The 27498-nt window shown below is 44.6% G+C and overlaps 1 protein-coding gene across 1 annotated transcript in view; it reads left to right on the top strand.

Annotated features, from left to right (window-relative positions):
* The window catches only part of PPP1R12C (protein phosphatase 1 regulatory subunit 12C), a 615622-nt gene that overhangs the window by 259362 nt on the left and 328762 nt on the right, over nucleotides 1-27498 (top strand). Inside the window, exon 10 of the mRNA XM_069201799.1 lies at nucleotides 13575-13760. Coding sequence (XP_069057900.1) covers nucleotides 13575-13760 — 186 coding nt within the window. The remainder of the gene's footprint in view (nucleotides 1-13574; nucleotides 13761-27498) is intronic.

The following is a 27498-nucleotide window of genomic DNA, read 5'->3' as shown; positions in this document are numbered from 1 at the left end:
CTGGCTGAGAACATCTGGCTTTTTATAGGATGTCCAAGCCAACCTCATGACCAGCCCTTACAAAAGGACTCATCTCTTAAGCTTGGGCAGACTGGGCGCTGGATCGTTTTAAGGTGTCTTTGGGGCTACGGCCAAGTCCTTGGGCCTCTCAGTGACCTCTTGTCTCCAGTCTGTCTTTTTGGCCCTTTTGTGGCTACTGAAGGGGCGTACTATTGTGCTATCCCTATGCCAGCCATCATCCTGGGCAAGCTCCCCAAGCTGTGCGAGGACTTGGACATGGTGCATTCAGACACATAGGTCAGATAGCCAGAAGTCGTCCTCCACCAAGCAGCTGCAGCTTCCAAGTCCTCCTAGTCTGATTCTGCAAGACAGTGGGTGCCCAGATTGAGAGAGGATCCAACGTCATCTCAAACGGCGGTCCATTACATCGGACAAATGGGTGTTGCAGATCATTCAGAGGGGCTACTCCCTCTCCAGAGAATAGGGGTATCAGTCTACCCTTACTTTGACTGGCTGTTAAAAGTGGGCGAGCCCCAGGATGTTGTCTCCCACCTCCAGGGGGATATTCTGCATTCGCTGGGGTTAACTAAATGTGCAGGAGTTACACCTGACTGCTTCTCAGATGCTCCTTTTCATTGGAGCAATTCTGGACGCAGTGCATTTTTGGTCTTATCCTCCCGAGCAGCGAGTCCAGGATAGTCAGGCTATGATATTGATGTTTAAGCCCCTCTCCTGGATTTTGGTGAGAATAACTGAGGCTGCTGGCCTTCATGGCCTCCTGCATCCTGTTATTGAATCATGCCAGATGACACTTGCAGGCTCCGCAGTGGGATTTGAAGTTCAAGTCGGTGCAGCATCAGGGGAGTCTCTCCAACATGGTCTATATCGCGGAGGGAACTGCAAAAGACCTTTAGTGATGGCTAAGAAACCACAATTGGGTCAAAGGCAGACTCCTCTCCCTTCCCCAACCATGTCTGACAGTAGTGACAGATGTCACTCCTGGGCTGGGGTGATCAGAGGACTCTGATCTCCAGCGTAATCCGGATTCCACATCAACTTGTTGGAGCTCTGTGCCATCCGGCTAGCATTTAAAAGCATTTCTTTCCTCTCTCAAGGGGAAGGTAGTGCAGGTGTTCATGGACAACACAACCACAATGTGGTACTGCAAGAAGCAGGGTGGGCTGCCTTTGTGGGCCCTTAGTTAAGAGGCCCTGCGTCTCTGGATATAGCTGGAATAGCAAGGCATTTCCCTGGTGATTCAACGCCAGGGTGTAAAAACGCAGCAGTTGATGCCTAGTGTTTCACAAATGGAACAAGGATTCTTTCAGCTGTAGGGGCAGCCTTGGTTAGATCTGCTTGCCTCACAAAAGATTTTTGTAATGTCAGCAGTTTTGCGCATTGGAGTTTCCAAGGCAGCTATCACTCAGATGCTTTTCATCTTGAGTGGAGTTCCGGCCTTCTGTATGACTTTCTGCCTATACCACTGCTGCCCAGAGTTCTCAAGCAGATCAGAAACGACCGGGCCCAAGTCATTTTTGTTGCTCTGGATTGGGCAGAGTCTAGTATCCTGAGCTTCTGAAAATTAGCATAGATCCTCCTATCAGGTTGCCTCTCGGGGAGGATCTTTCAACTCTATGGCTTTTTGCATGGAGCTTGAGAAGCAACAGTTGATTGCTTTTGACCTTCCTCCCAAAGTCTGTAATGTTATTCTGGCCACCAGACGTCCCTCGAGCAATACAGTGTACGCCTGCAGATGGCAAAAAATGTATAAAATATTGTACAGAAAGTCTATTGGGCCCTTTTCTCTCTGTGTCTGATATTCTTCTCTTCATTCTTACCCTTCCCCCGTAGGGCTCTGATCTGTAACTCTTAAGGGTTATCTCTCTGCTATAGCTGCCTTTTTGCAGCTGCTTGGCCAACCCTCTTTATTTAAGCCCCCTATTGCAAGTAGGTTTCTCAAAGGGCTTGTACATATTTGCATTGCAGGGTTCCTGTGTATGTGCTGGTGTATGCTATGAATGGATTCAGAGAGAAACCCATGCAGCACAAGAAGGTATATTTAGAATATTAATCTTTCCCTGCCATTGTTTTCAGAAACCATGCTCTCAAATACAGCAATCTAATGATCATTTGGGCATATTTTATTATTTATCTGCCCATATGAAGGCTAGTTGTCATTCAGCGAGGAAGCAGTATGAGTAAATGGTTACTATTGCGTCACTGATGAAATCCCACCCCACATACATATTGAGATTTTGCATGGAATTTATCTTTTTGAGTTTTTCTCTACGTGATCCACATTTTATATTTTGTGTTTGATAAAAAGGATTACATTGATTCTTATAAGTTTTGTGTGTGCCAGACATTGTAGCATACTGAAAACATGTCCTGCTATTTAGAATCCCTGGCCTTTTTGACTTTCCTCTGTCATCAGAGTTTTAGTAACATTTGGCCTTATTAAACATCCCAAGTAGATATTCCATCACAAGGTAAAAATTCGGTCTACACCACCCGAGAGAAAAATGTCATCATACCCTAGTCTGTTCTTGGTGCATAACCGAAGGCACATTGGCATTGCGGTTTAACACTATTGAGGGCCATCTCTTCTCCTCAGTTGAAGACTTTGTATGCCTACACTGATTCATAAACAGGATCATCCTTCCTTTCATTGTCCCTGCGTTTGATCCCACTGCCCTATACTTGATCACTGACGGACCAAAAACACAATGGAATGTTTCCATTTGACATCTCATTCTACAATGGGCATACACACAAATGGACCTTAAAAAAATGATTTCCATGACCACATTCTTATGTTACCAGTCTGCCAAAGTCTAATCTTTGATGCTGCTCTGAGGCTCAGCAGTTCAGTGGAATTTTCTTTATCTTCCATTTCTCACATAGTGATCTCTAATTATTGCTGAGTGCTGTCTGTGTTGCAATTTCACTGCCACTCATTTTCCATTTTCTCCCTCCTAAACTTCATCTTGCAAGATGAAGCCTGCCCAATGCTGGAGGGGCAGAGGTAACAGTGTAAAACCTGTGAAAAATTGTGCTCCCATAGCAATGTTTTTGACCAGAAAGTTGTAAATATGAATTTATCCTGGAAGGGTGCAACTGAGAATAATAGAGATTATAACTAGCACAGTGTCATGTGATGTCTAGTAGTGAACTATGCTGGCTGCCTCTTAGTATGTTTATTAGTTGTTTCTACCCATTGCCCAGTGTTACTACATTATGCACCTGAGTACTTGTAGCAGGGTGGGGAAAGTGCACAGTAGTTGTACTTTTGAATCGTTACTGTTTTAGACAACTGTCTTTTGAACAAGCGTTTGGTAGATTGGAATGATTCCATTATGTATCAGCTGCATGGAATAGGTGATTAGTGAGGTTATCCCACGTGCATATCTAGATTTGTTGCTATGTGGTTGTGTAACTTTTCAAAGAGGAGCAGGTTGTTTGCAGAATCAGTGAAAGTTTATGGAACTGAAAGAGGATTTTTGTTTTTGTCTAAGTAGATGCAGTTGATCTCTGAGGAGATGCTTGGTCTGTAGAGTGCAATTTCCTTTGAGCTGAATTACTTGGGGGAATTTGAATTAGGCAACGCTTAGGTAAGCGCAATGGCTGTCCAGCCATCCATTGGTATATTTTAACTTTCATGTGTCAAAACGCTTTGTTCATTAGTGTCGTAGAGTGTAGTAATGATTTATTGTTCTTGGATTTTGTTTTGTAGTTTGTGTTTGGGTTTTCAGCTAGTATTGGATGAGTAGGTAAGTTTTCTCCCTGTGGCAATTTTAGGTTTGCACCATGTGTGTGGGGACTGCAAGTCGTCCTAGCCTCTGCTACCCGTGGCTTTTGTATTTTACATTCCAGCTGAGAAACAAGGGATCTGATAAATGTCTAGTTTCAGATTCCTTAACTTAGAATTTTCCCCCAGTCATCAGACTGGATTTGGAGATTTTTTTCTTCGAGCAATACCATTGCGCGTCAGTAGGTGGCGTCGGTCAACTCCACGGGCGTCATAGTTGCCGTGATGACATCAGGAGTAGTACATAGATGCCGCCTCAGCGCAGTGACGTCAGTTCTTTTCTTTCCGCGCTACGCTCTTATCCAGAGAGAACTACCCTTGGTCACTTCTTGACTCTTTTGTCGACTTTTGGTGAGTTTTTTTTGCTGCGTTGTGGGATGTCCCTGAAGACTGGCTTCAAACCGTGCGAGGACGACCTGAAGTCGTGCTCTGAGTGCCGGGCCATGCACCCAAAGGCATTGAGGGAGCAGTCCCTCAAGTTTATGGCGACCTGGCGCTCAGCTCCGCGAGGGTCCCGGTCTTGCTCAAGTGGAAGGTCTCAAGACTAGTCACGAAGCCACCACCACTCGTCGTCTTTGAAGTCTTCGGGTCAAGGTAAGAAGAAGAAGAAGGTCGAAGAGATCCTGTCGTCCTTTGACTTCGCCCCGTCGCTTAGCTGATGTGACGTGGGAGGAGCGTTGATACGCAAAGCCTCGGTCTTTGAAGCCTGCTTCTGGGTCCACTCTGTGTCGCCCCGAGTTTCCGGGAGACTCGGTGACCCCTGCCCAATAAAAGGAGTTTTATGAGGCAATGCTCCTCACTTTTTGGCAGCCTGACCCTGCTACGTGCCCTTTGGGCCCAAGGGGTTCGGTCAGGGGCCTTCGGATTAAGCGGCGGCTATAAATACTGAAGTCCCCTCCGGATCCACTCTCGGATCCGCATCAGTCGTAAAATTGAGACCTTCCCCAGCGCCGGTTCGATTGTCGACACTCCTGACGTCTGTGGTGCCCACCATCGACTTTGACCCGATTCTGATCCCGACGACTCTGAGTCAGAGCGACGTTGGCAGACGCCTCCTTCGATTGGGGCCTATTCACCCCAGGCCAGTTTCTGACCCTTATACTTACAGGTTCAAATTCGTGGAAGGATTGGAGGGGTCCCTGGACCCTCATGAATACCTGAAGGACGCTAACTTGGACTGGTCAGAGGAGTTGGGTGAGGCCAGTGGTCTGGATACCTCTCCTGACGCTGGCACGCTGTCTCCTCCTACTGTGGCTACGGCGGAGGGAGCAACTTATTCCATGGTGGTCAGTAGGGTGGCTGAGGTCCGCTGCCTACTGTTCCGGTCAGGTCTAATCTCCTGACGGAGGTGCTTCAACCAGGGGCTGCCACTTCTAAGCCTCTTCTTCCATTCAATGAAGCCCTCACTGGTGTCCTTTTGGATACTTGATCCAGACCCAACACAGGGGCTCCTGTGAACAGAACAATCTCATGCTGCCATCAGCCCACTCCGAACGACCCTAAATTCCTGTTCCAACACCCCACACCTGAGAGCCTTGTCATCCCGGCATCCTCATCCTCTGAAGCATTCCCTTCTGCACCTCCGCATAGGGAATTAAAAAGGCTGGAACAATTTGGGAAAGATGTTTTCTTCCTCTAGTTTTGCGCTGCGGTCAGTGAACTCTGCATGCCTTTTGGGCTGCTATACCCACTCTCTGTGGGATACGGTCGCGCAAGTTCTGCCACGGATACAGGAGGATGCCCGTGCTATCGTCTCCCAAGCTGTCACCGATGGGAGAGATGTTGCAATGTTCACTATCAGATGTGGGCTGGTCACAAACGACTCTCTAGGTAGATCATTTGCGACAATGGTGGCCTTGAGGCAGCATGCCTGGTTACGTACATCTGGTTTCTTAGGGGATGTCGAACAAACTCTTATGAACATGCCCTTTGATAGATCCTGTCTTTTTGAAGACAACGCGGACTCGACTTTCGAGAGGTTCAAGGACTCCCGGGCTACAGCTTGGTCACTCGGCCTTTCCAATGCCCCTCGTCCCCAACAGTATGCCTTTCACCCCTTTCGTGGCCATGGAATGGGCTCTCCCTGTTGCATCCCATTCCCAGCCACCGTGCCACCCATGCTGTTCAGCCGCTGCGTGACTGGGGATGCGGAATCCCACGTGGTCTTGGGACAGGGAACGAGAGGTCTGCCCAGTTCACCCCTGCCCCTGCTGCAGCCTCCAAACCCTTCTAGTACGCTCCCTCACACTGGTCTAGTTGGCGGCAGGATTCGCCATCACCGGCCCCACTGGGAATCCATCACTACGGACAGGTGGGTTTTGCAGATCGTCCGAAAGGGGCTACTCCCTCCCCTTAAAATCTGCCCCACCATCCATGCCCCCATCAGTCAGCCATATACCGGAGGATTATTTGGCAATTCTCCTAAAGGAATTTGCGTCTCTTGACCAAGGGAGCCATAGAGAGGGTCCCTGCGCCAGAAGTAGGTCATGGTTGTTATTCCCGCCACTTTCTGGTGTCCAAATAAGACAAGGGCTTACGTCCTATCCGAGACATTCGGGACCTCAATCTCTTCCTCAAGAAGGAGAAATTAAAAATTGTCACCCTCTTGTCCTGTCTGCCTTGGACCCAGAAGACTGGATGGTAGCATTGGACTTGCAGGATGCTCATTTCCATATTCCCATCCTGCCTGCCCACAGGCGTTACCTACGATTCGTGGTAGGTCACAAGCACTTTCAATTTACTATGCTCCCCTTCGGTCTTACCAGCGTGGTGGTTGCAGCCCAACTGCGCAGGTTGGGGTTTTCAGTCTTCCTCTACCTCGACAACTGGCTGTTGAAGGCGGACTCGCCCCAGAAAGTTGTCTCCCACCTTCAGGCTACGGCGAACCTCCTGCACATGCTGGGAATCCCTATAAACGTGCCGAAGTCACACATGACTCCCTCTCAGACGCTACCTTTCATCAGAGCTGTTCTGGACACAGTGCAGTTTTGGGCCTATCCTCCCAAAAAGCGAGTCCAGGATATTCAGGGTATGATTCAGATCTTTCAGCCTCTATCTTGGGTTTCGGTGAGACTGACTCTGAGGCTGCTGGGCCTCATGGCCTCCTGCTACTGACACATACCAGATTGCATATGCGGGCTCTGCAGTGGGACTTGAAGTTCCAAATCTCTCCGACATGGTCCAGATCTCGGAGGGGACTGCAAAAGACCTGCAGTGGTGGCTCTCGAATCCGCACTGGGCCAACGGCAGATCCCTCTCCCTTCCCCTACCAGATCTATCCATAGTGACAGATGCGTCACTTCTGGGTTGGGGCGGCCATATTGGAGAGGCCGAGATCAGAGGTCTCTGGCGGAGCCTGGGCTCCATATAAATCTTCCGGCTCTCCGGGCGATCAGGCTTGTGCTTAAAGCATTTCTTCCCTCTCTCAAAGGGAAAGTGGTGCAAGTATTCATGGACAAACTGCCGCCATGTAGTACTGCAACAGACAGGGCAGAGTGAAGTCCTAGACCCTTTGTCAGGAGGTTCTATGCCTCTGGACATGGCTGACACTCCCTTCCCCTACCAGATCTATCCATAGTGACAGATGCGTCAGTTCTGGGTTGGGGCGGCCATATGGGAGAGGCGGAGATCAGAGGCCTCCGGTCTCTGGTGGAGTCTGGGCTCCATATCAATCTTATGCAGCTCCGGGCGATCAGGCTTGTGCTTAAAAGCATTTTTTCCCTCTCTCATAGGGAAAGTAGTGCAAGTGTTCACGGACAAACTACCGCCATGTGATACTGCAACAAACAGGGCAGAGTTGAGTCCTGGACCCTTTGTCAGGAGGTGCTATGCCTCTGGACATGGCTGACACATCAGGACGTTACCCTGGTGGTTCAACATCTGGTGGGCGCTCTGAATGCCAGAGTAGATGAACGCAGGCGTTGATGCATAGCCTATCACAAATGGCATCTCAATCCAGAGGTGGTGCAAGGTTTTTTCAGCAGTGGGGAAAGCCTTGGTTACATCTGTTTGCCTCTGCAGATAACGTGCAATGTCAGCTGTTTTGCGCGTTGGAGTTTCCAAGGCGACACTCGCTTAGAGACTTTTTGTTTCGAGTGGAACTCCGGCCTCCTTTATGCCTTTCTGCCTATACCACTTCTGCCCAGAGTTCTCAAGAAGATCAGGAATGACCGGGCCCAAGTCATCTTGGTGGCTTCGGACTGGGCATGGAAAGTATGGTATCCAGAGTTATTGAGCATGTCTTCACTCAGACTGCCAATTCAGGAGTTTCTTCTGTTGCAGCAGCAGGGGACAGTTCTCCACCAAACCTGTCCAATCTCCGCCTTCATGCGTGGAGATTGAGTGGCGGCAGTTGATGGCTTTTGACCTTCCACCCAAAGTCGGATGTTATCGTGGCAGCCAGGCGTCCCTCCACCAAAACAGTATACGCCTGTCGTTGGCATATATTTGTGGCATGGTGTACCAACAAATCTGTTAAGCCCCTCTCTGCTCCTCTTTCTGAGGTTATTTTATTTATTCTCTCTTTAGCCCAGCAGAGCTCTGCTTTGGGCACCCTTGAAGGTTATTTATCGGATATTTCAGCCTTTCTTAAGTTGCCTGATCAGCCTTCACTCTTTGTCTCCTATTGTTAGTCTATTCCTTAAGGGTCTCACCCATTTATTTCCTCCCACTCCGTTTATCATGCCTCAGTGGGACCTCAGTCTTGTGCTTACTTACTTAATGTATACTTCCTTTGAGCCGATGTACAATTGCCCCTTACAACTTCAGTTTTCTTGTTGCCATCACCGCTGCTCGCAGTGTGAGCTAGCTTCAGGCTTTTTCTTCTAAGCCCCCCATTTGTGTCTGGTCACCCTGATAAAGTGGTGTTACGCACTAAGGCGTCCTTCCCAAAGTCGTTACACCTTTTCATGTAGGCCAGTCCATCACCTTGCCTACTTTTTACGCACCTCTGCATCCTTCTCATGAGCAGGAGAGACTCCACCGTCTGGATCCAAAAAGAGCGTTGGCGTTCTATCTCAATCGTACTAAAGATTTCCGGGTGGAAGATCAACTCTTTGGATATGTGGGTGCGAAGAAAGAGAAGGTGGTGCAAAAATGTACCGTCTCTTGATGGGTACTTCTTTGAGTCAATATGTGCTACGCTTTGGCAAAGAAACAACCCCCTAAGGGCTTGTGTGTTCATTCCACCAGAGCAACTGCTGCTTTCACTGCATTAGCACGCAGCGTTCCTGGATATCTGTCCTGGATATCTGCCAAGCAGCTACGTGGGCATCCTTGTATATGTTTACTAAACATTACTGCCTGGACAGTCTGGTCTGTCGGGATGGCTACTTTGGTTGTTCGGTCCTGCAGGACTTTGTAGTATGATCTTGGTTCACAGCCCACCTCCGAGGATGGCATTGCTTTGGTATCTATTCTAAGTTAAGGAATCTGCAACTAGAAGTCTCAGATGTACAAGTTACTTACCTTCCATAACGAAATATCCTATAGAGACACATTCTAGTTGCAGATTCCTTACCGACCTACCCACCCATCATCCCGCTTGCAAACTGATTTCTAGGGGCAGGGCTTCCTAGTGCATGGCCTTCGCTCCGGTGCACCAATTTGAGTGTTCTTTGAGGCTCTGCGCTTGGGTGTGGAAAGTCATGAAAAGAAACTGACGTCATTGCTCTGAGGCAGCGTCTGTGTACTCCTTCCGACGTCATCACGGTGACAGAGGCCCACGGAATTGGCCTACGTCACCTTCTGACGCGCAAGGTATTGCTTGAAGAAAAAAATCTCTGGATCCAGTCTGACGCCTGGGGAAGAATTCTAAGGTATGGAATCTGCAACTAAAATATGTCTTTAACAGATATATCGTAAGGTAAGTAACTTGTGCTGTTTCACGTTAGCAAAGTTTTCATGTTATACAACTGAGGTTTTTGACACCAAGAAAATGAAGTGTGACACCAGAGGCTAAAGGCCATCAAATTGTGACTTGAACGGTGCATGTGGCCTTGTTATTCTGTAGATTGAACCTTAGGAAACGTACAGCTGCTTAACAATTCTGACTAATATAACGTGTGATTATTGCTCACTCCTTGCGGTGATACTGGCCAACACACTATATACTTATGTTTTTACAAGCACAAATTGAAAATCATTTACTAGCTTTTGCACAGAAGGGGCAGAGATGTATTGGTCTTCTGGAGAAATGGATAATAGGTCTCCTGTGTTGATTAAAATGAGATCAAATAAGGGAAAACGTGCTCTGATTTACTATTTGCTCAGCTCACTTCACGTGAACCCGAAAGTGATAGAGAATGATCTTCTCAATTTCACTTGTACTGATTAGACAAAAAATTCAAGAAGCCCAAATAACGATTCTATATAAAATATTTCTCCATATATATATCCTGCATCCAGTTTTGTGCCAGCAAATGGTTCATTTAATCTCTAGTGAATTGGTTTTAGTATAGCATGTAACATTGATGTTGAGACAGCTTGTAAGTCCTCCTACATTTATCAAAATGGTGCCCAAAATATCCAGTTTAGGTCAAAAGCCCGCAACTTGTCTACTGCATTAGCACTTCCTGTTTTCTCTCTCGGTTTGCCACCTTGCTTTTTTTATTGACTGAGCACAGTGTTTCCATTGAACGGTTTCTCTGCTGGAAACCATTGTCTGGTGTGCGTATTGCTTCAGTGGAAGTTAAAGGGAACTTACGACCAGCACCAATGTAGTTGTCAGATAAAAACGCTGTCCTGCACACAATTGTGTGGACAGGGTTGGCAAGCCTAAGCTTACCTTCATTCCTTCATTTACTCACCCATCCCCATTTCTTCATTGTTAGTCCTTTTCTCACTATCGTTATTCGTACTTTTTATATTCCTTTGCTCTCCTCCATTTCTACTGTCCTTTTTTGTTATTACTCAGTTTTCTTATATTACTTGTTCTTGCTACACCTCCTTCCTTTCTATTTAACCCTTTTAATCCAGATCTTCCTTCTTTGCCCACTTAACCTCCCTTCATTTTTCACTATACAGCAGTGATCAGTGCAATTCCAGGGGCCGCTGAACTTTTCTTTAAAAAAAAAAAAAAAAGTATTTGCGAACTAGTCTAATTCTCATGCACCTGTTGAAAATTATGCAGAATATCTAAGCTTGCATTCTGATGGGTCTGGTTAGTTTTGTAACCTTGCATCAGTCAATAAATAGTTCATAATTGACTTGATGGCATTATTTGTTATGAGCACAGTAAATTTGTGTTTATTATGCAAGGGTCTTATGTCCAGGTGTGGAGTACCCAAGTTGTCCAACTTAATAAACCTCACTCTCTCAAATAATCGATCTCCTGCAGCTTTTACATGCTGCAGGTTTCTAAATAATACTTATATTTTCAAAATAAGGAGTTGCTCACTCCTAATGGGCAGAGAAGTCTCCAGTGGCTGCTTTCTAGCAGGTGTGCGTTGTAAAGCCACACAATCTCACACTCTCCAACTGCATCTTCGCTCTCCCAGTATGGAGTAGCAGACTTTCCGATACCCCTTGTTCTACAGTCTTCATGTTTGCCCTGGTAGTGCTAGCAGTCGGAAGTAACTCCTGTTTCTTAACTTTTCAGCAAGAGTCAAGCCTACTCTTTGGTACTTGCTATATATACCCTCCATAAAACAAATGCTAAATCCTGCTAAGTTGATTGTTGTTTATTTGGCCTATGCAACGTAGATTTTATACAGCTACGCGTAGTTAGCCATAAACATTCAACCTAATAATTAGATCTATGCATGCACATTTTATATAAACCAAATCTAGCCGCGAGACAGCAGAGAGCTTAGTGGGGCCAAACACAGACATCAGCTAGGATTGCCAGTCAGTTTATGGACTGTTACTGCATCCTGATGTGGTGCTCCGTAAATTGCTGAGTTGCGCTTTCCGAAATTGCAGCACGTTTGCATTTGTTTGATTTATGTGATCTCATTTTTTTTAATGCATTCAGATGCAGACTAGTATAAACTAGTAAGTTTATGACTTCTGTAATGAGGGATACTTTCCTTACCTCAAAGGTCTCGCTGTACATGGTTTTTAGCCTGCTATGCTCTTAAATAGGGTGATAATACATTGAACTTGCCTTGAAATAAAGGATGAGCTGCTTCTCTATGTAGTTATTGACAATTCATGGTAGTCTGCTCTATGCCATCAAAAGCATCAGGTCAATTGAATGCTGTTAAAGTCCAGTCTGTTCCATCACTAGGTACCTTCTTCTCGACAACCTAATCCTCCTTTTAAGGATTCCATTGCTTGGAGGCTGTCCATGACAGTTAAAGTATTTGAAAGCACAAAATAGTAACAAAAAACATCAACAAAAAAAAGATATGTAAAATGCACAAAAAATACAAGTATGTACCTCTTTTATAAACTGCAGGCATTATTCAGTAGAAAGCCAGCGATAAGCCAAGTAATTTCTTGAAACACGATTGGTGCAGTTTGAAATGTGCAAAATATTTTTTTTTGTTCGGAGAAAATGGGACCTTAAAATCCAAAGTACTAAATTATCTTTCTTATGAAGAATATTGAAACTCAAAATGACGATTCTCATTAGAGAGAAGTATGGAGAAATTGGTGTGGGTTCAAGTAACAAACAGTTCAGAGTAAACTGTTGGCAAGTGTTTGAAAGATACATGAATGCAAGTATGTTGAAAGAAGCATTGCATTATTCGTGCATTTGTCAGGAAAAATACACTCTGACAGCTAGGAATGCTGTTCACGTCTTGGTGGAGCAGATGGTGTACACGGGAAGTCTGAGGATTGCAGTACATATAAATCTCTGGGTTTGGATACGATTGGCTGAAGGTGTTCGTAATTGTAAACTGCAGTGAAAAGGTTTCCTGAGATGACTGTAGAACATAAATAGATCTTGAAAAACCAAATTTGGAGATTTGATTAATGCATGGAGTGGAAGGACGAGAAGAATATAAAAAACATTTGACAATGGAGGAAAAGTCTCAATTTATGAGAAATGAAATAGCACAAAGTGGTTTGGTGAAAAAGGAGATTACCTGCAAACGGTGAGGTAATGTAATCCGTTGCCATCTTCATTACAAAGCTTGGAATATTGTGATGTTGTTCACTGAACTGTCACTAGGACTAGTTCTGTGCACATTTTAGGAATCTGGCTTCTGACCTTGCAGGGTTGATGTTTACTCTGCATGTGTGAATATTTGTTTTGCAAGGGTACTGACCAGATTGTAAAACAGTAAACAATATAATCTTTGTGTCTTAGTTGGACAGTTGCTGAAAAGGTACGTCTTAAATTTTTCTTAAACTGGCTTTGACTCTAAGCCAAGTGTGACCAGGTAATGTTTGCAGCTTCTTTGGGCATGTGGATTTTTTGAGTTTCTTTCAAAAGCAGATAATTAAGTGGAAATAGTTTAACTTGTAGATAAACCTGCTGCATTATGGACTTTAAAGAGCAGCCAGTGGAGTGGAGTGTTGGTTGTGATGTGGTTGTAGTGATCCGTGTCTTTATGGGAGGGATTTGGATATGTTTGAAATTCAGTTGTGGTTTGTCACAAGGTTCTCTAGTGGACAGTTCCTTCCCGTTCCTCTCTGTTTTGGTTTGATTAGCTTTTTGAAATGGACAAGATGAGGTAGAAGTAGAGTGGCATCTTGATGGTACTTTCTTGTAACTAGTAGGTTTTATACTTCGTTATCTCTTGTACATTTGGTGCAAGAGTCTTTTGCCCACTGTTCCGTCCATGACCCTTTGCCTCCTTTTACTTTATCCCTTCAGTTCACGGGGGGTCTGAGCCCCACTGCAGAGAAGGACGATTCTTCTTTAGCCACATGGCGAGCTGGTCTGCGAAAAACTGGAAGCTTTGGAGTGCTACAAGATGCCAAGCTGGAGGATAGCAATGCCAGTGAAGGTTGGGGCATCAAGCGCTCTGCATCTAGCCCTCGTCTGGACTCCGAAGAGAAGGTAAGAATGCGCTTCTACTTTAGGACGTATTGCAAAAAGCTTTTATTTTCTTACCACCTTAACTTTTCAATGTTTGTTTTAAAAACGTTTCTAAAAGTGTTATGGTGTAACATGCCGCGCTACAATTCATAAGTAGAATTCTTGAGTAAAGTCTGAACAATTCTACCCCAAGTTGAAATTTAAATTTAAAACAAAGTCTTTCCTTTTCTTCTTGGAGTTGATTACACACTATGGGTTCCTCTGTTTCTTGTGTAGCCAACTGAGGTCGTGCCAGTCTGCTAAACTTTCTACTGAGACTTGTTCTTTTGTTTGATTCGCTCCCTGTTTTGCTTTGCTCTGCGCTGCTCAATCCAATGAATGGTGCATTTCCACTCCAGAGCGCCTCTAAGGAGCGTTAACAACTACACACTTCACAACATTTTCATAATTCCATCTCGTAATCCTTTATTGGGACTAACATATTAGATTCAGTATATTGTCAAAAGGGAAGGACTAGCATCTAGAGGATTTAAAAATTCCTGTTAGCAGATTTCACGTCTCTGCATCACTGTCATTTTTCAAATGTCATTTTGTCCTTGGTGAACTTTTTGCCCTGTATATAAAGATAGCACTTAACTTTTGAAGTTAAGGTGTGTATTTGATATTGAGTTGCTCAATTTTTCTTGCATACTTATGTCGGGCTGTGAAACACTATTCCAGTGCTCATATTGGTTCTGAAGTTTGTCCGATGTTTGCCGTTCTTTGTTATTAGCAGAAACGTCTTGATGAACTCTTTAGATGGGATTGTTTGGGTGTGGTTACCAGTATGCACTGTATTATCAGTGGCCTTAAGAAGGTACCATTTATACACCAATAGTCCACTCTTATCAGGTGTCCCGAACCGTGAATAAATAGTTTTAGGTACCTAATGTTTACTTTTTCTAAAGGTGAGCTGATCATTATCCGTAAAGGGAGGCACTGTCCGTGTATGCTAACTCAAACTGAATAATTGAGAACTAACCAATGTTTTCTCTGATAATTAAAATTTAGAATATCTCTGTACGTGTTGATTCTGGCAAAACATGTGCAAAATGTTTCAAATTTAAAATAAATTAGAAAAAAAAAAAGAATTTCTGAAAGTGTCAAAATGTTTTTTTATATATATATATATATATATATATATATATTTTTTTTTTTTAAGTCCAGTGAGCCGTATTAAGCATTACAGCACATTGGACTTGATTACCGTGGTTTTGAAAGAAGAAAAAGCAAAATACTGACTTAACACTGGCTCTTCAAGAGACTTAGGGGGGTGTACTTTTACTAAACGTATCAAATGTTTCAAAGGTCTTTTACATTAACCGTGTTTAATGACGTCGGCCAAGGTTTTTATTTTTTCTGAAAGAAAGGGTTTTTCCTGGCTATCCACCAATGAGGTTATCGTCCTTTTTTATTTGAGCCAGAATGCTTGCACTTATTGATAAATACCCAGCCTGTGGCCCAAAAATAAAACCACAATGTGTACATGATTTTTGTTTACTGACGGTCCAACTATCATGGACTGTGCTATTTATCATGAGGTCTTCCAGGAGACTGATATGAAGAACGTTTTCCTTGGCTGAAGAAGGTGAAATTGGAAAATTCAGGAACACCACTTCTGAAGTGCCTATCTTAACAAGGGCCCAGTTGTTTCCTCCTCTACCTGCAACTCTTGGGGGTGGCTACAAATTGTTGTAAACCGCAATCATCATTAATGAAATCGTTATTTCGCTGTTGAGTGTTTACACAATTACATTGATTTCAAGATTGTCTGAATACTCTACTCAAATATCAAGAGCCTCGTGTCTACACTTCGTTTTTTTTTTTTTTTTATAGGAATAACTAAAATTGGGAACCAGAGTGTAGATCTATTGTTCTTGCAGTGACGGTTCTCTTAGAACATTTGATTTGCACTTTGGACATATTTTTTCAGACCAGTAAAAGAGTGCCTTGAGAAATGCTTTACACCTGCATATTGTGATTCAAAATTCTTTAAAGAGAAACTTCATCTACATGATAGGCAGAACACAACTGATAACAAGGAAGAAATCAAATTCTTGCAGAGAAGCACCACTGATTACTATTGTTTTCTCATTTGAACTCCTAGTCCAGCAGAATTATAAATAGTGCAGTCAACAACAAATGATTTTGCTTCCATATTATTGTTTGTGCTGTTAATTCTTCCACTTGTATTTTGTTTTTGTTTATTACATAAAATGCATTGAAGGATGTTTGAAATTAGTCCTCTGCTTCTCTCTGTTAATGCAACAAGCAGGCGTAAAACAAGTTCTCCAGTACTGGAATTTTCATAGATTTGCATGCCATTCTCATTCCCTGTCATCAAAGTGAGAGTCCCACGGTACCATAGAAAGCAGTAGAATAATACCTGCATAGAAGTCAATGTTAAGGGACATTCATTTTAATAGCTTATTGAACTCATTTAATTTTTTTTTTTTTTTTAAGTCCCTTAGAACACTCACTACAGAGGTTTTACTTCCAAATATCATTTACATCTATATAGACACATATGTTGTGACTAACCATCATGCCAGAACCTTACTAAAAACTGAGTATTCAGGCCTTGTGGGAGATATGGGAAAAAGAGGACCCACATAAGGACTCCATCTACTGCCTGCATCTGCATCTGGATCACAAAGTGAGAGAAAGTATAATATGTTGCACCTTTTTCCTAAAAGACATTAAAAGACAGAGTGAACTTTTTATCTGGCTACAAAAGCTGAAATCCAGTGATGCCCCTCTATCTGAGGACAGTGATCAATCCTTGCAGACTGAAACATCCTGTAAACAGGGTAGGTCTCCTGGAAAGTGCCTCCAGGATCACCAAAAAATGCTTTGAAAAAGACCCACCACGGATCTTAAGGGCACTTGAAGAAAAAATAATAATAATATTCTGACGAACGTGTGTCAAAAAAGAATCTCCTCTGAAAAAGTTCACTCTGAACCTACTATTCTGTCAGTGAAAGAGATTCCTCTGAAAAAAATCTTCAAAATCCCCACTATCTTCAACACAGATTTCCCATCTGCAAGAGCATCGTCAATGACACCTTACTCAACTGTAGCATCTATAGTGACTGCTTCTACTTCTACAACTAAATATACATTGGCATCTTCACCCATGATCTTCTCATCGCCTGTGGCGTCTGCAACAATCATAACAATATATGCCCTATCTGTTAAGAAAGCACCAACAGTCGCTTTACGACACGTTCAAATGTTGTCTCTAGTTAGTAATCTACAAAATATCCTTTAGGATTACTATAAATGGTTCCTGGACCCAGCAGCAGCTGCTTCCCCAGAAAAACGCAGAGACCTCTATATGTTATCCTCAGGTCTCCACAACAGTTACTCGCCAAGCGTGTGTTTAAGCTGCACTAACTTCTCAATTGTCCACACTGGCTGCTACCTTAGCTGATCCTCCAGCAGATGAGGCGTCTTCATTGATGGAGAGGAAAGAAGGAGAAATCTGAGACACAGCCTAAATCCCAAATGAACAGAATGACTACTTGATCCCAACACCATCCTCTCCTTTATCACCACTGGTGGATTCTCCGTCGGACATTAGTGGATTCTATAACCTTATAGAGAGGGCATCAAAAAGGTTTCAACTTCAGTTATCCACAAAACCGTTTGTTTGCTTCCTCTATGACTTTAAAGAGCCTGTGAAGAAATTCATCAGAGCCATCCCTATTGTGGACTTCCTCTAGGATGAGGGACTCAAGACAGTGGAAAATCCACCAACAGTCTTGGCAGTCTTAACTGGATAAAAAGTACAAAGCGCCGGAGGGCTCGCCCGCATGTTTAATTGACCACCCTAAACCGGACTTGGTGATATTGCAAGCGGCCCAGCGTCGCTTTAAAAATCCAGCCTGCGCCCCCCCCCCCCAATCTCCACAACATCAGTCAGTCATAGGCCTGACCATATCGGGAAGTGTTTTTCTTTCATGGCTGCCAACATAGCTAAGGCTGCAAAGTCACTGATTACCCCAGTCAACAAATGTGATATTGCTCCATATATTGACTTATTGCTAGAAGATGTCAAAGAGGAGGCCAGAAAAATTCTCCTGGCAGGGGAAAGAACATCTTCAGAGATTGTCTGCACAATAGATGTATCCTTGACCAGGTTCAGGCAACTGGCAGATGTTGCTGTCCTCAGAAGGCAGGGATGGCTGAAGGCCATATCCTTCAGGCCACAAATTCAGAGCAAGATCCTTGACATGCCTTTCGATGGTGAAACACTCTTGGGCAAGCACTTGGATGATGCTCTTCAAATGATAGACTGACACTGCCAAATTGCTTGGGACAGTACAGATGAGGAGACAGCACTTTCAGGGAGCTAGAGGCAGAAGATAATTTGCCTATAGAGGGGGCTACCAACCTTACAGGCACTAAAATCAGCCATTCCAAAGCCAATGTCTCTCCCAGTATTCCCAGCAACAATACAGACCACCGCCTCCAGCGGCATACAAGGCAAACAATCCTCCAGAGGTAGGGGTGCTGCCGGAACGCAGTGGCCTTTCAAAGGTGTTGGCTACCCCCCACTATCTGCAAAAGCAACTTGGGGATCAAATTTCAAATCATCTTCACCATTGATCCCTTTATTAAATCAGACAGATGGGTACTAGATGTCGCACGTGGTCACATGCTAGAATTTATTAAGAGGCCACCAAATGTTCCCCCCCCAAAAGGAGCTCCGAACTTCCCATCTAAAACAACTTCTGCTCCAAATATGAATCATGCCAAAAAGGAGCAATAGAGGAGGTCTCGAAGACTCAAAGGGGAATGGGGTTGCTTCTTCCTCATCTGAAAAAAGTCATGAGACTGGAGCACCATCTTAGATCTTTGGAGACTTAACAAATATTGAAGAAAACAATCATTTTGCATACCTTCCGGGATGTACTGCACCTTCACAATCAAGGAGAGCACATGATGGCTCTTAATCTCCAGGATGCATACTTTCATGTCCCAATTCACCCAAAGCATTGCAAGTTTCCATGATTCACAGTAGCTGGTACCCACTACTAATTCAAGGGACTACAGTTCAGTCGGAAATCGGCACCACGCATTTTCACCAAATGTCTGGCTCCAGCAGGAGCCTATCTCAGACGGAAATAGATCAGGTATTTCCATATCTGGACTGGCTAATCGAAGTGCCTACATCTCAACAAGGGATACAGCAGCCTATCTACGCCTCACTATCAACAAGCAGAAGTCTCATCTCAGTCTGACAACAGCCTTAACCTTCTTTCGAGCGCTGCTAGATGCCATGAAGACCAAATCATTTACCTCGCAAGAGGCAGGCAAAAATACAACAAATAGCACGGAAACTAAGTGGAAAATAGTCTTTTTTTTTTTTGGTTTGATTAAATAAGTCATTCCTCTGAATCTCCTCCCTGATCCCAAATTGCCACCTTCATAAGCCACCATTGCAAGAACAGTTGGAGAAACAATTGCTTCAAACCCAAAGGTCATTCAACAACATTCAGATTACTCCGACCATGTTCACAACCAAGTGCTGGTAGGCACAGAAAGCAAACCTTTCTAATGGTCTCACGTTCTTGCACCAGTTTTGGATTATGTGATGACGACGGACGCTTTCCTGGAATGATGCAGTGTCCACTTCCAGGACTTTACAATAAGTGGCAAATGGAATCGCTTTCAAAAGATGATGCACACAAACCTGCTGGAACTAAAAGCGATAGCCCAGGCCCTGATCTCCTTTTGCCCCAGAATAGCGAAATCAGTGCCAATCCGAATTGGCAATACCACCAGCATACATTACATATTTTACAGATTCCTGGAGAGAGAAATTAAGTATCTGTAGAAAATTAGAAAGACAATGGAGGAGAGCATACATTGAGCTTGGTAAAGTACAGTTAAGGATAGCTTTGGAGGATTATAAAGAAGAAATCAGGAAAGCCAAAAATGATTCCTGCACTAAAATAATAACATAAGTAACTAACAAACCAAAAAGATATTTAGACTGGTTAGTAATTTAGCCATATCCGACTGCACTATTCATACTGTAAAGCCTTCACATGAACTCTGTGATAAGCTTTCATATTTTTTAAAACAACATTTAATTAATTTTAGAAGATATTAAAATGACATCAAGCAGCAAGGCTCAATTCTTGACGGAGGGGAAGGCAAACACACCCCTTCCAGAATAATATAGTATAAAGTTAGACAGTATTGAACCTATGAAAGAGGAGGAATGTAAATAATTAGCACGGGCTATCTCCTCAGGCTTATTTCTGGTACCCTCTGCTTCCGTATGTCTGGATGGACAGATGAGGAATTACTCCCTAGTCTGCATAAAATATGTAATCCATCATTGAGGACCAGTACAGTACCTGAGGCATGAAAAAGCTCTGGTAACCCCATTATTGAAAAAACCTTCAGTGGATCGAAATGACATAAGCAACTACCACCCAATATCTCCTCTTCCCTAGCCAATCAAAATAGTGGAAAAATACATGAGTAAAGTACTTATAGATTTTTTTGGAGAAGCATACTATCCTGGAGGCCAAACAAAATTGGTCCGTCCAGCACATGGAACAGAGTCCACCCCAATTCTGACCCTGGATAAGTTGAAGATGGCAGTTGACAGAAGTCAGATAGCAGTACTGATATTAGATCTATCAGCGGCCTTTGACACCGCCAACCACCAGATATTGCCACAGAGACTCAAAGAAATAGGTGTGGAGGGGAACCCATTTACTGTGGTTTGAATAATTCCTGACAAATAGACAACAAGCAATCTCCAATCCCCCCATTCCAATCAAAGTTTAAGCAAACAGAATATGGGGTAGCTCAGGGCTCAACCCTGAGCCCCATTCTATTCAACATTTATATATACCCTTTATTAAGTCTGATTAGATCCTTTGGGATCTCTTTTGTGAATTATGCTGATAACACTCAGCTTATTGCAGAGGTCTTAAAACATTTTTGCTGTGAGCCCCCTGAACAAAATGTTTTTAAGTCGGGCCCCCTCCCAAACTTTATGGCAGTACTTTGGGGAGTGGAAGGGGGCATGATTACCATTTCAGGAGCACTTTTTTGTAGCTGATAATCCACACTAAGTGTGATACTTACAAAAGAGCAATTATGTCAAACAAAACACAACTCCTAATTTGGGTGGTGTGAATCCCTCGCTCCTGTGACCCATTGCAACTGCACCTGCTGCACTAATGATAGCTGCAGCCCTGAGTAGCAGACTGTCTTCTGCCTAGATTTCTAATCCTGGATTTATTTTTTCCCTCAAACCCTTTATAAAACGATTTGCACTAGGGACAGTGTAATTACCTATTTCTAAAAGGTATTCTTTAAAAGCAGTGGTTTTATCTTAAATGCTAAATCATTTTGTTGCAGCTTATCTTAAACTCAGGATCACTGGAACTATGCAATTTTGTGGCTGCAATACTTTCCACATAAGTATGGATTAGCAGCTTTTTCCACATAATCCACCATCTGCTGCATATTCCACTGATTTTAACAAAAAAAAGTTTCTAACGCAAACGGATCAAAAAGTTACTAAAAAGGCAACAACACATGTTGCCACGCAATGGAAGGCCCATCGCAAAGGTTGATAGACGCCTTTCTGTCGCTTATTGTAGAATTTGGATGTTAAACTGGCACTAATGAGGTGAAACATTTGCCCACGCAATGTTAGCATGTGTAAAATTCTGGCCGTGGGAGACTACAGAGATCCTGCAGTCATCGAAAGTAGTGCAGAATCTGGGTGTCTACACGCTCAACTCAGATAAGACCGAGCTCATCTTCTGAAACTCCACTTCAGCCTCGGACGACTCCTGGTGGTGCACATTGCTCAGCGCCCCGCCTTCTCCAACTGACCACGGCCGCAACCTAGGAATCATCCTCAGCTCTTCCCTATCAGTGACTCAACAGGTAAATGTGGTTACCTCCTCCTCCTGGCACGCCCTGTGCCAACTCCGCAAAATCTTCAAATGGATCAGTCGACTGCCGCAAGACAGTCACCCCTTAGTCACAAGCAAGCTCGACTACGGCAACGCACTCTACGCTGGCACCACAACAAAAAACATCAGGAAACTCCAGATTTGTCCTGAACCTCCCCTGCCAGGAACATATCTCCCAGCACCTGAGGCCCCTCCATTGTCTTCTGGTGGAGAAACGAATCCTCTTCAGTCTACTCACCCACCTACAAGGCTATTCACAACATCTGACCAGCCTACCTGAACCAATCACAGCTCCCTCCATAACCCCGCCAGACCCCTCCGCTCCGCCCTGCAGTTACTAGCCACCATCCCACACATGTGGGAAAACCACCACGGAGGGAGGTCTTTCACCTACCTCGCAGCAAATAATTGGAACAACCTGCCCATGCATCTCAGACAAAGCCCATCATTCACCATCTTCAGGAAGGAGGCCCAACCCATACCACCCCCCCCCCCCCCCCCCAACACACACACACACACACACACCTTGAGACCCTCACAGATGAGTAGTTGCGCTTTACAAAAACAGATCTGGTTTGCTCAGAAACCTGAGGAAAATTGTTCCATTACTGCCTCCGCCAGCACGTAGACAGGTGGTACAAAGTGCAAGTCTTGAGTAGATTTGATTACTGTAATGTGTTGCTGCTTGGAGCACCTGTGTACCTTATCAACAGACTGTATAGGGTACAAATATTTTCAGCAAAACAGGCCTTTAAGAAAACAAGAATGGATTCATTGTCAGAGCCTTGAGGGCCTTACACTGGCTGCCTGTGAAGGAACAAATCACTTTCAAGGCTCTATGGTATAGTTCATAAAGCTATAAATGGCACTGGACCAGTATTGCTGCAAAAGAGATGTTACTACAAGCCCAGTAGGAACTTAAGTTCTGCTACAGCAAACGTGATCCAGAAGCAAAAATTCAGGAAGGGCAGGAGGGAGGTTGTTGAAGATCAAAGCAGCCCAGATATAGAAGATTTACCTGCTTGCTGAGCTCAGAGCCTACAGAAATCTATTTAGTTTTAGGAAAACCTAAAAACCTGGCTTTTTCCCAAAAAGACTAGATTTTGAAGGTTTGGGGTGGGTGTGTAAATGTTTAGAGGCAGTTCATTGGGGGCAGAGGGAACTTGGTTGACGTGATGCAGCGCTAACATACCAGTAATGGTGGATGTCACACTTAATAAATGTTGGTTCATTCTTTCAAACACAAGCATGTGGGGGCAGGTGTTCGCAAGCACTCGCAAGCGCAGGAAATCTGGAAATGGGATCTTCAGCATCAAATAACGCAAGGCAGAGCATCAGTTAGGAGCAACCGGTGCCCTTGCAGAAACACTGAATGAGTAGGAGGCCAGCTGTCATGAATGGGACATCGACCAACAAACTCAGGACAGGATCTTCGATCAAAGGGGCAAACCAAATTTAGATCTCTTCGCGACAAGGGAGAATCAGAAATGCCAATTCTGGTACCCTCAGGAGGGATGGTGAGGGAATGCATTTTCGATAACATAGTCAGGGATCTGTGCATACACTTTTTCCCTCAATCCTGTTAATCCTGAACTTCCGCAGGAAACTGAAGAGGGAACCTTGTTTGGATACTCCTGATTGCCCCCAGGTGGCGCAGGCAGGTCCACTTCAAGAGCTCCTGCTCCTCACAGAACAAGCCCATATTCAGTTGAAGGCTTCTGACTATGAACAAAGGCCAGGTCCTTCATCCCAACCTGACATCCCTTCACTTACTGGCCTGACTCCTGAGTTCAATGAACTTGCTGCACTAGATATTCCTTCAAATTGTAGAGAATTTCTGGCGAAGGCCAGCGCAACGGACACTAATGAAACATACAGACTTAAATGGAAAATGTCTTTGTATCTAAAGTTCACCTGATCTATTCACCTGCTTCTCTCATACCTTCTTCAGTTTTCAAAATCAGGATTATCCCAAACTTACATGAAAGTACACCTGGCAGTGATCTATTGATTCAGAACAGCAAATAAAGGATAATAAAGCAATTCCACAAAGGCTTCCTCAGAACGTTTCCTCTGGTAGAGGTGCCGCCTCAGTGTTGTGCTGGCACAGTTAATGAAGGCCCCATCTGAGCCCATCCATAAAACAGAATTAAAATGTTTAACTTGGAAAACAACACTCCTTGTAGCGCTAACTTCAGCAAGGAAATTCGGCGACATTCAAGCATTCATGATAAAGGAACCAATCCAACACAATTGGCCAAGACATTGTGCTGCTTAGGGCCTATATTTATACCAAAACTTCCTTCAGGTCTTCATCTGAATGAACCCATTGTATTAAGAATCCTTTTTGTTAATCCACAAACTGGCAGAGAAGTCTTTACTTACATTGGACATCAAAATATTGAATTTTATTTTCACTGTGCTCGTCAGATCTGCAAAGTGGATCAGTTGTGTTGCCTATGGAAACCGACAGAAGGGATTACCAGTTTCCTAACAGACTATAGCTAGATGGATTGCAGCTACTTTACAGCTCTGTCCCAACCAGGCTGGTAATCCATTGACCAAAAAGGCCAAAGCTCATTCAACCAGGGCTATCTCTACCACTAAAGGTCTCTTTGCTGGTTTGCCTATTCAGCAGATATGCTGAGCAGCTACATTGCCCACATGCATACCTTCACACAGCATTGCCTTGAATCTTCAGATGAGCAATGTGGCTCCTGGGACAAGCAATATTGCACCATCTGTTTCAACAAGGTGAGCAATTTTTAACTAGCTTTCCCATCATCTGCTATATATTATATTATGATATTTGCAAGTGTTAACTGCCGGTTATTCTGATTCAGGCACGTGAATCTATGAAAGATTCAGTACTGGAGAAGAAAATTAGTTACCTGTAACCGTAGGTTCGATGGCATGTGTAGCTGCAGATACACATGTTGTGCATAGTCCGCCGTCTGGTGTTGGGTCGGAGTGTTACAGGTTGTTTTTCTTTGAAGAAGTATTTTCGAGTCCAGAGACCGAGGGACTCCTCCTCCTTCGTTCCATTGCGCATGAGCGTCGACTCCATGTTAGATTGTTTTTTTTCCGCCATCGGGTTCGGATGTGTTCCTTTTCGCTCCGGGTTTCGGGACGGAAAGATAGTCTTAACTTCGGAAAACTACGTCGGTATTGTTTCGCTCAGGATCGGGTAAGAATAGAATCGACACTGAATCGTGAAGAGCTCCGGTAGCCCTTCGGGGTAATTTCGATCCCCCGTCGGGGCCTGGTCGGCCCGACCGCGTGTAACATCGACACTGATGGAACGGACCCCGTTCCGATTCTGTCCTAAATGCCACAATAAATATCCATATACAGACCAACATTTGGTCTGTAACTTGTGCCTGTCGCCCGAGCACAAGGAAGAAACGTGTGAGGCCTGTCGTGCGTTTCGGTCCCGAAAAACGCTCCGTGACCGGCGAGCCAGAAGATTGCAGATGGCGTCCACGCCGACAGGACACCGAGAGTTCGAGGGACAAGGAGAAGAAGAGGAAGCCTTCTCCATCCATGAATCGGACTCGGAGGAATTCGACGTCGAAGAAACCGTGAGTAAGACGTCGAAGCAAGCACCACACAAAACAGACAAGGCCCAGGGGACGCCACTGCCAACAGGCCATGGCTCAACCCATAAAGTAGGTGACCGTCCATCGGCACCGAAAAAGGCCGAACTGGTGCCGAGATCGTCCGACTCGGGTCGAGACACAGGCACGCAGCAATCTCGGGACGAGAAAGTGCTGCCGAAAAAGATTGACGCCGAGACAGCGGAACCGAAGCTGCTCGGCGCAGAGACAGCGGCACCGAGGAAGCTCGACGCCGAAAAAGAAAAAATTCGCCTCGGAGCCGAAAACAAGCAGAGACACAGTTTCGGTGCCAAAACGACCAGCAACCGAACCAACTGCCAGCTCATATACAGAGGAACAATCACTGTCCTCTCAAATGCGCAAACACAGATTTGAAGAAGAGTTACAAACCACTGATGTAGACCACACACAAAAGCGGATCTTCATACAAAGTGGGACAGGGAAAATCAGCACTCTTCCCCCATCAGGAAAAAAAGGAGACTCGAGTTCCAAACTCAAGAACAAACACCACAAAAAATGGTGAAGAAGGTAACTCCGCCACCCTCTCCTCCACCTGTAACTCACATATCACCGGCACAGACTCCGTCACATTCACCGGCTCATACCACCATGAGCCAAGATGACCAAGACGCTTGGGACCTATACGACGCCCCAGTATCAGACAATAGTCCTGAGTCGTACCCTACCAAGCCCTCGCCACCTGAGGACAGCACAGCGTATGCACAGGTGGTAGCTAGGGCAGCAGAGTTCCATAACGTGTTGTTACACACAGAACCTGTCGAGGATGACTTCCTTTTCAACACCCTCTCCTCCACCCATAGCACCTACCAAAGCCTGCCTATGCTTCCAGGAATGCTAAGGCACGCAAAGCAGATCTTCAAAGAACCGGTCAAGAGTAGAGCGATAACTCCAAGGGTGGAGAAAAAATAGAAAGCACCGCCCACGGACCCTGCTTTTATCACCTCACAACTGCCACCAGATTCAGTCGTGGTAGGGGCAGCTCTCAAGAGAGCCAACTCGCACACATCAGGCGAGGCACCACCTCTGGATAAAGAGAGCCGCAAGTTCGACGCAGCTGGGAAAAGGGTCGCAGTACAAGCTGCAAACCAGTGGCGCATCGCGAACTCTCAGGCGCTCCTAGCGCGATATGATAGAGCCCATTGGGACGAGATGCAGCATCTCATCGAGCATCTGCCCAAAGAATTTCAAAAACGGGCAAAACAAGTGGTTGAGGAGGGACAAAACATCTCCAATAACCAAATACGCTCCTCTATGGACGCAGCTGACACAGCTGCAAGAACAATAAATACCGCAGTAACCATAAGAAGGCACGCATGGTTGTGCACATCTGGCTTTAAACCGGAAATACAGCAAGCGGTGCTCAATATGCCGTTCAATGAACAGCAATTGTTTGGACCCGAAGTGGACACGGCAATTGAGAAATTGAAAAAGGACACTGACACAGCCAAGGCCATGGGCGCACTCTATTCCCCGCAGGGCAGAGGCACTTTCGGCACCTTCCGCAAAACAACTTTCAGAGGGGGGTTTCGGGGTCAAGCCACACAAGCCAGCACCTCACAATCAACAACGTCTACCTACCAGGGACAGTACCAAAGGGGAGGCTTTCGGGGCCAGTACAGAGGAGGACAATTCCCTAGAAACCGGGGAAAATTTCAAAGTCCAAAAACCCCTACAACCAAACAGTGACTCACAAGTCACTCAACCCCTTCACACAACACCAGTGGGGGGAAGACTAAGTCAGTTTTACAAATCCTGGGAGGAGATAACAACAGACACTTGGGTCTTAGCAATTATCCGACATGGTTATTGCATAGAATTTCTCCAACTCCCACCAAATGTCCCACCAAAAACACAGAATATGTCAAAACAACATTTAGACCTTCTAGAACTAGAAGTTCAAGCATTACTACAAAAGGACGCAATAGAATTGGTACTATGTACACAAGTAAACACAGGAGTTTACTCACTGTACTTTCTAATACCAAAAAAGGACAAAACACTGAGACCAATCCTAGATCTCAGAACACTAAACACCTACATCAAATCAGAACACTTTCACATGGTCACGCTACAAGACGTGTTACCACTGCTAAAGCAACAAGACTACATGACAACCTTCGATCTAAA

Source organism: Pleurodeles waltl, chromosome 7, assembly GCF_031143425.1.
Source record: "Pleurodeles waltl isolate 20211129_DDA chromosome 7, aPleWal1.hap1.20221129, whole genome shotgun sequence".
NCBI classification, from domain to species: Eukaryota; Metazoa; Chordata; class Amphibia; order Caudata; family Salamandridae; genus Pleurodeles; species Pleurodeles waltl.
This window is presented reverse-complemented; position numbering and strand designations above follow the sequence as displayed.